Source organism: Sus scrofa, chromosome 6, assembly GCF_000003025.6.
Source record: "Sus scrofa isolate TJ Tabasco breed Duroc chromosome 6, Sscrofa11.1, whole genome shotgun sequence".
Classification (NCBI taxonomy): Eukaryota; Metazoa; Chordata; class Mammalia; order Artiodactyla; family Suidae; genus Sus; species Sus scrofa.
In genome coordinates, this window is record NC_010448.4 from 166,989,984 (window position 1) to 167,002,274 (window position 12,291).

Below are 12,291 nucleotides of genomic sequence, written 5' to 3' on the forward strand. Positions count from 1 at the left end.
GCTCACGTGTCCTTAGCCTTATCCCAAGCCAGTTCCATATGTGGCCGCTTTGCCGGCAGGTGAGCGCTGGCTCCATTTCACAGATTCTGAAACTGGGACTGAGATCTCGGTCTTTGCTGGAGGCTCCAAAGAGTCACTGGTGAGAGGAAGCGCCCCTGGAGGGTTGACCGTCAGGGCGGCATGGAGAGGCCTTCTGTGGCTGCTTTTGCCTGGGGTGCGTTGTGTCGCGTGCTGTGGTGGCCGCAGGCTGTGGTGGAATCAGGCTCAGGTGTGTGTGGCAGCAGAGGTGACGGGAAAATGTAAGTGTTTCTGGAATTGTAAGCATTGGGGTCATTTGGGGTCCATGGAGACATGGCGCCTTCGTTTAGAGACCTGGTTTCGCCTTGAGTGAAGCAGGGAGAAAGACGTTCTTGAGTAATCCCGAAACCATGGCTTTGCCTGGGGGGCTGGGAAGGGCCTGTCTGCCCCTGCTGAGAGGGCTCTGTGGGCTCTGACTTAGCTCAGCTGTGAGGTCTGAGGGTCCCTCCTGGGCTTGTGACCCAGGTGGGCCTTTTGTTGGTAGGCATCAGGCTGCCCAGCCAGCGATGTTGAGGCTCTTAACTCCCTCTGGAGTCAACTGTTTTTCTTTTTCCCTCCCTTTCCCCTGGGAACTACCTCTACCACCAGGGGGCGCTAATCTGTCCTTTTTGCCCCTTTTGGGGAGGGGAAAAAAAAAAAAAACATTTTAATGATGATGAAAATCCCCTGGGGAGTTCCTGGTGTGGCTCAGTGGAAACGAGTGGCATCCATGAGGATGCAGGTTCGATCCTTGGCCTTGCTCAGTGGGTTAAGGATCCAGCGTTGCTGTGGCTCTGGCGTGGGCCGGCAGCTGTAGCTCCGATTGGACCCCTCACCTGGGAACCTCCATATGCCTTGGGTGCAGCCCTAAAAAGACAATCAGGAAAGAGAGAGAAAGAAAATCCCTTTCCTTATGGGAGGGGTAGGGAAGACTTTTCCTTAAACCAGTCAGATACCTGAGGCCTCCACTGGCCCCGAAGTAGAACATGCACTCCTCTCCTCCTCCCTCCTCTCCTCCTCCCTCTGCCTCCCCTCGGGGCTCCAGCTGCCTGTCGTAGAGCGGCAGGCCTAGATGTGGGGAGGGTTGCTGCTTGTTTTGGAGTGGAACAGAGCCCTGCTGGAGCGCAGCCCTGGGCGGTAAGGTGCTTGAGAATATTGGGGAAACGTTTTTTTTTCTCCTTCCCCCACAGCAGGGCTACTCCTGCTTCTCTTTTGGGGGAGGGGAAGGAGGGATTGTGAGACGCTGATGGAAGCTGTTTCTTTTTTTCCAGAAAGTTTCACCCAAGGGCATAGGTAATTTGGAGCGTCGTAGGCCTGGGGGTGGTGGGATCCTGGTCATGAAGCCTCTTCTGAAAGTGAGGACCTAGCTGGGCTGCAGACGTGATTCTGCCATTTTGTCTCAGGCTTCCAGAGCTCAGAGTGCGCCCTGACCTGGTCCCTGCCTTTGTGTCCAGCCTCATGTCTCCCTGCTGCCCTCACCCAGAGGTCGCCCTGTCACAGTCGGCCTCCGTGCGTGATGCTCCTGCCTGTGTGCTGCCCCCCCCTCCTCCTGGTCCTGCCGCGCTCCGCCCAGGGTCCCCTCTCCAGGAAGCCTTCCCTGAGTCCAGGCTGGTTGTGCTCACCCCAGCCTACACCCGTCATTGCATTATACTTCAATGATTTCTCTGTCTCCTTACTAGACTGTGTGTTCCTTGTGGGCAGAAACTAGATCTGATCCATCTTCGTCACATCGTTAGGGCCTGGCACCAAGTAAAAATACCCGTTTCTTGAATGGATATTGTCAGACTCCCTCTCCCCAGAGCAGCTGTACCGTTGACTTGCTTTTTTGAGTAAGAAAAATCTTCTTTCGAAAACCTCGGGTCATAAACATGGCCCCATTTCTGTACTGGGTGGAATTGTGATGCAGAGAGAGGCGTGGACACAGGATGGGGCTGTCGCCATTCTGAGCCCTCATCCAGGCCAGCAGCACGTGCCTGTGCGGGTAGGAAGGGCGGTCATTCCAGCCAGAAAGAGCCTTGCACTCGTAAGCGTGAGGAACCACCGTGGACCTGTTTTCCTGAGCAGCTCCTCTGGGAGGATTTTCTCTCTTGCACAAGAAGTTTTCAAGAACCCTGGCTGTGCGTGCTCGTGTGCACACAGGAGCACATGCTGGTGTCGGAGCGTGCTGGGCAGCAGGAAGAGGGCTTCTGCCTGGAGCGAGTCTGTGGCCCACCTGTAGACACACTGTGTAGTGACCGGGTCATGAGCCTTCTTGAGGCCCTTTCTTAGTTCCAGTTGACAGTCTGCCTGGACCCGTGGCTCTACAGAGATAGGGTGGGCTGTGCTTCCCTCCTCCTCAGGCCCTTCCCCTGCCACCTCTAGAGTCTGGCCCAACTCAGACCTCTGTCTCTGGCAGCTGGGGTGCTGCACAGTCCCTGACCACATGCAGTCTTTTGTTGTTGTCATTATGAAAAAAAAAAAAAAAAAAAAAAGGAAAAATACTGATTTTGGTAAATGCCAGTAAAGGGCTTTGTCTTGCACCTGTACTTATAAAGGGTGAGATTTATTGGTCTCTTTGTCTGAGGAGAAAGAGTGGGTCTGATTATCAGATTGCCCACCAGAGACAAGAGCTTCTGTCATCAACAGACTGTCTTGGTGTCAGAATACGATTGCGCTGGAGATAAACTCTGAATGGAGGAAGCACTGGGTGCTGACATGCTGTTGGCACTGAGCGTCCGGGGCTGCTTCCCGGCTGGGCTGTTTCTGAGGAAGCCAGCTCGTTCCTGGATAAAGCCCTTGTGCGGTGGGGCACCTCAGTAACCAGCCATGCTGTCAGTCAGGGTCAAAAGCCCCTTGCCTGTGGTTTCCGAGTCTGGAGAAGCGGGAGTTAATCTGTAATCCCTCAGTGAAAGGAGCCACAGAGCACACATTAATTCTTCCTCTCACCTCTCCTGCTTTAAGTGGTTGAGGTCTTTGAGCGCTGTTTAGCCTGTGAGCCCTGGTTCTCAGCTTAATAATACTTGGCTTTGCTCTAGTACCTTTCATTGTGAGGATGTGAAAGCTTTTTACAAACCTATATATTAACCCAAATGGGAACGGACTTAAATAGCAGCATGAAAGGTTTAGGTTAGGCCTAAGGTAGAACTTCACAAAATATTTTTTGTTACAGTGTCTCCCTCATAGTTTCATTCCTTTTCTTTTCTCCCTTCATTTCTTTTTTTTTTCCTTCTTTCCTTCCTTCTTTCTTGTCTTCTTTTTAGGGCCACACCTGCAGCTAGGTGTTCCCAGGCTAGGGGTCGAATCAGCTGCAGCTGCTGGCTTATGCCACAGCCACAGCAACATGGGATCCGAGCTGTGCCTATGACCTACACCACAGCTCATGGCAATGGCAGGTCCTTCACCCACTGAGAGAGGCCAGGGATTGAACCTGCATCCTCCTGGATACTAGTTGGGTTCTTAACCAGCTGAGCTGTGACAGGAATGCCCAGTTTCTTTCTTTCTTTTTCTTTTTTGGCCTCCCCGAGGCATATGGAGTTCTCAGGCCCGGGATCGGATCCGAGCTGCAGTTGTGACCTACACTGCAGCTGTGGCAATACCAAATCCTTTAACCCACGGTGCCAGACCAAGGGTTGAACCTGTGTCCTGGCGTTGCAGAGATGATCCTGTTATGCCACAATGGGAACTCCTTCCTCACAGTTTCTGATATAAGTCGTACAGGTTGTCAGTATCAGGTTAAGGGACTACCTTTAGATTTCACCCCCTATTCCTCCAGTGCTGCTAAGATGTAGTCCATTGTTGGAGACATTAATGCAGAGGAGTGAGGCCTCCCCCTAAAAGGATGCTTCCAGTTAAACCAGTAGCTCAAGCACCTGTGTCTCTGGGGGTTGAGTTCAAGTCCTTTAGCTATAAGCTGTAAGCTCTCTTGCTGGACCATAGGCGGTCTGGGAAGCATGGAGAGGGAGGGAGCTGAGCTCACTAGGTTCCTCCTGGACTGATGATGCCAGGACTGCTGACCACTGGAGAGGGGTGTGAGAAAGCCCTGGGGCCACCCCCCACCCTCCTAGGGCAGGCAGAGGTGGGCCTAGTCTGTAGGGAGAGACCCCGCAGAGAAGGGCCCCGGTTTTCCTTTTTGGTGTAGAGCCTTTTCCTGGGGCCCAGGGCAGGTGCGTGTGCACCTGTACAGAGGCTGACCCAAGTCCCACCTCCAAGGAGGGAGGGAGGGTTCTTGGCAGGGTTGCCAGTGGTTTCCTGTGCAAGCGAGACTTTCTGGAGGCCCTGTGGTGTGCATCTGAGTGAGCCAAGAGAAGGAGACCTAACTTGCCCCAGGGAACTCAGACTGGACACGAGACAGCATGCAGACCCTGGAGCTCTCCAAGGAGCGTGGCTGTGGGCCCTCTTTTCCAGGATAGTCCTGCCCCCAAGCCCCAGCTCTAGGCTTAGGGATGTGACTGCCCTGGAAGAACTGAGCAGGAGAGAAGCTAGGCGAGACAGGGCAGTGGCGGGTGCATGGTGCCAGCCAGTCATCTGGCTCTTGAACCTGGCGTTGGCACCAGGCCTCCTCTGGACTCTGGCCCCTGCTTGAGACAAAACGCAGATCCCAGGCTGCTCAGTGTCTGGCTGTGGGTGGCCGACGGGCTTGGGTGCTGGCTGAGCTGGGACAGGATGGGACTCCCAAGAAAACACAGATTCCACGAGGGCCGCGTCCGTGCTCCTCTTGGCTGCTGAACCCCTGCATCCCGAATGGCCCAGACACGGCTGGGCCGGTCTCGGGAGTAGCTGTTGACTAAACCAAAGGCGGAGCCAGCCCTCCAAGGTGAAAGCCGCCTTCGCCAGCTCTGCCCGCCCCGGCCCCGGCCTCGGGGGACCACCTTTTCTTCTCTTTGGCTCAGGCCCTCCCTCTGCTGGGCAGTTCTTTGGTCTCCCAAGCAAGGAAGGGGCGTGGAGGTGCCAGCCGGGCGGGCATGCTGTGGGTTAAAGCCTCGCGAAACAACAGTGTAGTTAATCTTTCTAATTTATTTTCCTTTTAGACCATGGGAAGTCTGTAGGCAGCAGCTGTTACCCAATTAAAATACAGATTAATATAAAAACAGTTTCTGGAATATAAAATAGAGTTGCTGTGTCCTTACACTTCCTTAAAATACCACCTAATAATGACTTGATGAACTACAGAAACCCACCTAGAGGAACCCAGCGTTCTTAAAATGAAAATTTCTTCCCTAAAAGGTGTGTATTACCATTCCGAGTAAGTCGCTGTGAGAAAATAACCTTCCCTCTTAGAGCCAGCAGGTTCTGTGAGTTGGGTATTTGGTATTCATTAAATGTAATTATAGTTTAATTGGAGTCTAATCCCCACCCCCAACACTTTAAAAAAAAAAAAAAAAAAGGAAGTTTCCAAGCAGGCTTGAGATGCTCTTCTGTCTAGAAGTGGCCAGGGGCACCCTGGCCCTGGTGATTTCGAGCTGAGTCACGTCTGTGCCGGGGGCCTCCTGCCACAGTCCCTCCAGGCAGCCTGTCTAGTCTGCAATTGGGGGATATTTTCACTTCAAAACAAAACAAAGACAAAGCAAAGCAACAAGCTTGTTTGAACCTCAGCCTGACCTAGGTGGAGCTGAGGCCCTTGAGTTCTAGAAATTCTCTAGATTAGGTTTGTGGGCGTTTTTGTCAGCTAAAGGTGCCTGTTTTCCTGCCTGGCTGGCTGGTACTGAGGGCCCAGGCATGCAGGGTGAGGGGTGGATGCCTGGGGGCTCCCCCAGCCCTGCACCGCTGTTGGGGAGAGGTGCCGGACATCGGGGCTGAGAGAGGAGGTAGACTCGGAAGCCAGGGCCCTGGCTGTGTGAGCATTCCCCAAGTTCTGCAGCAACTTCCGAGAAGCTTGGAGGTGAACTGACTTCAGACTGTAATTTGCGGGGCCTTACTGAGGTTCTTGAATACGAAAGACACATACAAAATCAAGTTTTCTACAAAACGAAAGCTGAAACAGTGGTCAGTGTGTAGCTGTGCGTGTCCGTCTCCGGGCAGGACCTTGGGGGCGAGTTCACCCTGTGTCCTGGGACTCGGTTCCCAAGGCTCCTGTCACATTCGGAGCCTGCAGCTGTGCAGGTCGGACTCTTTCAAAACAGAAGGAGAAGGACGGAAAGGAGAGGCTCCCGTCCAGCTCTGAGTGGCTGCGCCCGGGTTTTCCACCCATTGGCTCTTTCTTCTTCCTTTCAGCTCACCGGCATTATTCAAGCCATGGTGGATGGTCAGCCAAGCCTGCAGCAAGTGCTGGAGGTAGGTTGAGTGACCTTTAATTCCTGACCTCTGACCCCCTTCCTGCTGCCTCCCCCCTCCCCTCCTGAGAATGTAGCCGTGTAATTTGACTATGATTATGGCTTGATTAGAATAACATTTGCTGTCACATCCGTGACATGCTGTTGAGAGTATTGAACCATTGATCTGTCATCTCCAGCTGTTCCCGTCAGGGCTACTGACAAGATGTCCCAGCGCCGCCGGGAGTCGGCGGGGCCCCCGCCCGCCCCGGCCCGTGGCCTGTGCCGCCGGCTCGGGCGCCTGTGCCGGGCGGGCTGGGAGTGGGGGAGCCGAGCCCGGGGACCGGCGGTGTTTTTGTTTAGCTTGAGTGTCGGCTTCTTGTGGCATGTGAGCACTTGATTAACTCGCCCAGAACTCCCCGTCGATGGCTTTTGTTTGCTGTCAGCTCCTCCAGGAGGCGCGGCTGGGCCCGCCTGCCCCACTGCAGCTTGCCGCTGGACGCAGTGTGCCTGTCAGGGGTGCAGAGGCTGCCCTGGGTAATGATTCCTAATCAGAATAATTACAACAATTGCCTATGTGAGGAACATCAAATTAAAGGCTGTAGAACCCTTGGCAGAGACCACACTTCTGGGATGTTCTCCTCGGGGAGCTGGAAAAGGTTAAGATGCTGCCTTTTGTGCTCCAGCCTGAGGGAGTAAGGAAGCAGCGCTTGGCCTCAGCCTGTCTCCCACCCCCGTCTGGCCTGGGGTTTTCAGAGAGGGGGAAGGTCCCGTTCCGTTCCCTTCTCTCTGGGGGGAGGGGAGAAGAGAAAAAGCCTGTGGATCCCAGTAGGTGCCGTATTTATCCTTAAGAGCCACAAGCCCAACGCTCGGCCCCCGTGACCGGAGAGGGCAGGCGTGTGGACGAGAGCGGGGCGCCTCTGCGTTGGAGGCACAGCCTAGAGGAGGTGGGGAGGCGGCAGGAGAGGAGGGAAGAGCTCTTCCTGGAGCCCAGAGGGTCCGTCCCGGGGGAGGGAAATGAGGACTGGATTCCCTGGGCTCCTCGGGATGGAACCAGGGCCAGGGAGATGGCTGTAGGCTCGCCCGGTGGCCGGGCGTGCTCCCTGTCCCTGGGAGTGTGCAGGCCCAGGCTCCGCCAGCGGTCAGGCTCCCGTGGGCCTGGAAGAAGATGACCCCTGAGGTGCCTCCCAGCCCCACTGATCCTCTTTTCAGGGGAAGAGATTTGCCCTTATGACTAAGGGGGCTCCTCAGCCTGGACTGCGCCCTCTAAGACCAGACTCAAGGAGAAAGAAGGGACCCGTCCGTCCCTGTCTCTCAGCCAGCACCTTAGAACAAGGCGGGGGGACAGGCAGCTTTTTTGTGGCGTGTCTCTGGGGGAGGTGCTGGGAGGACGACGCATACTCTGGGCTCGCACCAAACCAGGGCTGTTGAGGTGATGGAGGCTCCCTCAGTGGCGCTGGTGGGAGGGGAGATTGGTCTTTAGGCGTCTTCTTCCTGCTGACCCCGGGCCAGCCCTGGAGCAGGGTGCTCTGGGGATGCCCAGGCTCACCCAAGCTACTTTCTGCTACTTGCTCCGATTTTGTGGGTGAAGAGGGAAGCTTCCCGGCATGGGCCCAGGTAAGGGGTCTCAGGTAGGATGAGGGGGCCAGACTGGGCTCTGCTTTGTCCCGTTAGCTCTGAGTCAGTTGTAGAGCTAAAGAGCTAGTCCCTTCGTAACCCAGGCCCCGAGCAGATGGCCAGCTGGATGTTTGCCTGACACTTTTGTTCTAAGTAGGGCTCAGGCGGGGCTCCTCCAGACCTCCAGGAGCTGGGAGGGCTGGCCTGCCTGAGTGGGGGGTGTCTTGGTGGTCCCACCGATCCTTTATCCATTCAGAGAAGGGAAGGCCTGACTCCAGTGTATCACGTCCTGGGACAGGCTCAGAGCACTCAGAGCAGAAGCTGCTCGTTAAATGTCTGCTGCATGAGTGAAGGGCCTCGCCCCTGAGCTTCCAAGGACCCCAGGGAGCAGTAAGCGCTTCTCATGGGGAAGGCCTGGTCTTGCTGGGCATTGCCTCCTGACAGTCCTGTCCTGTCCTGCTCTCTTTTCCAGGACCCCCTGTGCAGGAGTTGGGGCGTTGGGGAGCCCCCTAGCAGGTGGGGCACTTACCTTGGGGATTTAAGGCCAGTGAACCGGAGCGAGATTAGCTGATTTAGGGAGCTCCAGGTTTGCCTTACCTCTTTTCTTATATAAAGTCTGTCTTATTTTCTTTAGGTGACTCTCGGGAAGGGGGTGTGTGTGTGTGTGTGTGTGTGTGTGTCTGTGTGTGTGTGCAAGGGGTGGGGCCAAAATGGCTGGGAGACAAACTGTTCAGCAGTGCAAAGCCCGGAAGTTAGCTGCTGGGGCGACCCTTGAGTTGAGGCGGATTCTGTGGTGGACACGCTGTGAAGAGGTTGTGCAGAGTCTGGCATTGGGGAGCAGCCCCGATGTCCCAGGAGGCAGGGCTGTTGTAGCCGCGGAGCTCGATGGGGTCCTTGGCCCTGCTCAAGGACCGCTTCGGCATGGGCCACGGCCTCCAGGATTTCGGGGATATCCAGGGAGCCCAGGATTCCCGTGGGCACACGAGGCCCTTCACAGGCTGGCCTCACCTGCTCCCCCAGCCTCTGTGCCTGCTTCTCCTTCCGGTTACTGCCGACTCAGCCACACTGCTCTCTACTCACACTTCAGTGAATCAGCAAATAGCTATCGAGACGCCACTGTGCTGGGTGTGGGATTAAGACAGTGGAAGAACACAGATGCGCGTCCCTGCCTTCAGGAGGCCGATGGTCTGGTGGGGAAGGCAGACGGTACACAGTTGCTTCTCAGATGCCAAATGTCTGTGTTGCCTTTGCCTCCGCCTGGAGCAGCCTTTCCTGGGCTCCACCCTGCCGAGCATGCTCTGCCACCAGGCTTGGCGTCTCACCCTCCTCTTTAGGAAACCCTTCTGACTCTTTCCCCCTGAAAGGTAGGGCTGGCCTCTGCCTCCGCTTGGTCCAATAGTGTCCTGGGTGCCTCCCCGCTGCTGCCTCTGTTATGGCATATTACGATGATGTGTCTGTCTCCCCTCCCGGCCTGCCGTCTATTTTTAGGTAGGCACTTAATGCATTATCACATATGATTCTCAAAACAACCCAGTAAGGTTAGTCATCCTACCTCATTTTATAGATGAAGGCAACTGAAGTTCAGAGGGGTTAAATGACTTTTAAATGACTTCGCATCACGATGCAGCTGGGATATGGAAGAGCCAAGGTTAGAACCCAGATGCGTCTGACTTTTCCAAGGGTCTAACGACTACGTGCTGCAGCCTTTAAAACTAATCCTCCCGTGTGAGTGGAGTAGCGGTGTGATCTGCTGCACTCGTGCCCCATGCCCGGGATCTTCTGAACAATCGGCAACGATTCATGAATTCTTTCTGATAATTCTCTTGTTATGTACTGAGTTTAGTATTTGTACTTCCAGTGTGAGTGCAAATAATAAAACCGATCAAAGGGGTGAAGGGAAAGAAAGACTTAAAGTGTGTTTGGGAGCAGTTTCTTTCCCTGTCTAGGCATTGAGCTCAGCTTTCAAAAGATTCTGCTGCATTTGAATCCCCATCCAGGAGAGAGGAAGTACAAAGTCTGGGGCCAGTTTATGACTTTCTGGCACCTGGAGCAGGCAGTGCTCTCCCAGTTGTCAGGATGGGGCTCCAGCCCGGCAGAGGAGTCTCTTCTGTTGACTCACAGTGAAAATTAACTTCCCCTTCATTTGGCGAATACCCAAGTTCGTAAATTTGGGTAGTGGACACTGCGTAGGAGGGTGGAATGAATAAATGACTGAACGCACCTATGAATTGGGGCTCCCTGCTTGAGGCCTCCTTCCGGCCTGTTCTCCTGGCCCAGGATAGCCTGCGTCGTGCTAGGCTGGGCTTTCGTTTGAGGACTGAAGGCATTTGGATGCACCGACTGGGATCTGTCCGTATCCCGTCCAGGGTGGGCTCCCAGGCGGTGGGGGAGTGGAGGGCCTCCCTGCCCACCACCCCCCACACCCGGGCTTGTGGGATCTGCCCGCAGGGATAGCCCTGCGAGCGCCCCCATAGGCTGAGCCAAGGCTGAGAGCCCAGAGTGGAGCTGTGGCGGGTTAAGATTACAATTTTCTCTGTTCTGATTACAAGCAGCTTATCTGCGTCTCACTGTTGTGGCTCTTCACAGACTCAGGGAAAAAAAAAGGCAAATCTCATCTGTTCTTGTGTACTTTTCAGAGGGTCGATGAGTGGATGGCGAAGGAAGGCCTCTTAGATCCAAACGTCAAGTCGATTTTTGTCACCTGCGGAGACTGGGACTTAAAAGTCATGTGAGTATGAGCAGGACTTCTGTGCCGGCAGGGCTCGGGAGCTGCGGGACCAGGTTTTGCCTTTCACAGGCTCCAGTGTCCAGGCCCACAGAGCAGCGGGGTCAGGGAGTCCCTGGATCCTGGGGGCCAGCAGGTGAGACGAGGGCTGGGAGCCCTGCCTTCTGCCCCCGGAGCTGCGAGTGGACGAGCCGAGGGCCCGCCCAGCGCTGCTGTTGCCTTCTGGCCTTTGCCAGGACGGGTCTTCCTGTGGTGGGGCTACATGTTATTGCCCTGAAAGGAGGGAGTTAAAAGGGGGTCTTTCATTTCCTTTTAAACCAAATACATAGCATTTACTGTTCTAAACGCTCTAGAAATAGTAACTCATTTACTAACCCTAGCTCCTCTTGTGATTCCTATTTTATAGATGAGGAAATTAAGGCCCAGAAGGTTAAGTAACTTGCCCAAGAACTCACAAAGCCAGGATTCAAACCCGGGCACCCTGGCTCCAGGGTTCATTCTCTTAACCCTTCTGCTAGGCTCGGCTCTCATCTGGTACATGAGGCCTGATGACCCCGCCGAGAGCCTAGTGGTGGGGATGAGAGAGGAAGCCGCCCAAGTCCCCAGCCTCCTCTTTCCTCCTTTGTCCTCCCTGCTTGTTCTCCTTTGTCTCCTGATCCTGCCCTGGTTGTGGAAGACAGAACTGGTTCCTTCGCGGGGTTGACGCTCCTGCCTCTCGTCTGTCCTCATGGATACCTGGCTTCAGGCAGCCCCCAGGGAACAAAAGCGGACTGGAGGTGGTGGGGGCACTGTTTGCTGAGGATTGATAGAATCGATACCTCTGTGTTCTTTGTGACTGAAGGCGGCAGCAAGCATTGTGTGTGTGTGTGTGTGTGTGTGAGCTTTTGAGCATAGGGTGGGGTACTGGTGGGGGTAGGGAGTCGTGGCTCTGGAGTGACATCTCCTACCAATTCAGGCGTTGTTTTCTCACCAAGGTCCTTTTTATGTGCCTTTTGGAAGCTGGGCGAAGTTCTGTACCCAGGTGGCTGCCCAGCCTGCTGTTGGACCCCACCCTCGAGGTGAGGCGGGAGGAAGAGCGAGGCCGAGTCCCGTGACCACCCGCTCGCCTCGTCTCCCCGGCCCTAAAGTTGTGCGCACCTGCTCGCTGCTGACTGACTGCACACCGCACAGCCCCCAAAGCTCCTGGATAACGTTCACTGTCAGGGAGATTTTAGGGCCGGGGCCTGGAGGCGGAGCCGAATGCAGGGCGGAGGAGGGGTCCTGTGGAGAAGGTGAGGAAGGGGAGGAAGGCCGGTGCTCTCCTTGAGGGTATCCTGGGCAGCTCTGAGTGCTTGAAGCGGGGAAGGGACTTGGCGTGGAGCTCGGGCACGGGAGAAGCCATCCGGGGTGGGGCGGCTTCAGGCTGACACCCAGAGTGCTGGCGTTTGGGCTCTGGCGGCCCAGGCCGGAGGCCCAGTTTCTCCAGTTTGCCTTCGGAGATGCCCCCTCTTCCAGGGGTGTTTTCTCTTTCGCGTGTTTGTGGCCCAGGCCTGATTTCAGCCCCTTCTGTGAGAGCTGTGAAGGGTGTGATGCCTGCAGGCAGAGGAAAGCTTCCCTGTGCATGACGCTGGGGCCTGTCTGGCTGGGCCTCCTAGGCTAGAGTGGGTTTCTCCAGCAGGAGCAGGA

The 12,291-nt window shown here is 55.4% G+C and overlaps 1 protein-coding gene across 22 annotated transcripts in view; it reads left to right on the forward strand.

Annotated features, from left to right (window-relative positions):
• The window catches only part of ERI3 (ERI1 exoribonuclease family member 3), a 125,391-nt gene that overhangs the window by 32,743 nt on the left and 80,357 nt on the right, over positions 1 to 12,291 (forward strand). For 13 of the 22 annotated variants that reach the window (XM_021096801.1, XM_021096792.1, XM_021096789.1 and 10 more), the window contains 2 exons: positions 6,247 to 6,306; positions 10,538 to 10,629. In XM_021096801.1, the coding sequence (XP_020952460.1) occupies positions 6,247 to 6,306; positions 10,538 to 10,629 (152 nt within the window). Of the gene's footprint in view, positions 1 to 5,063; positions 5,260 to 6,246; positions 6,307 to 10,537; positions 10,630 to 12,291 lie in introns of those variants that run through there. The other 9 variants (XM_021096804.1, XM_021096794.1, XM_021096809.1 and 6 more) reach the window with 3 other exon arrangements.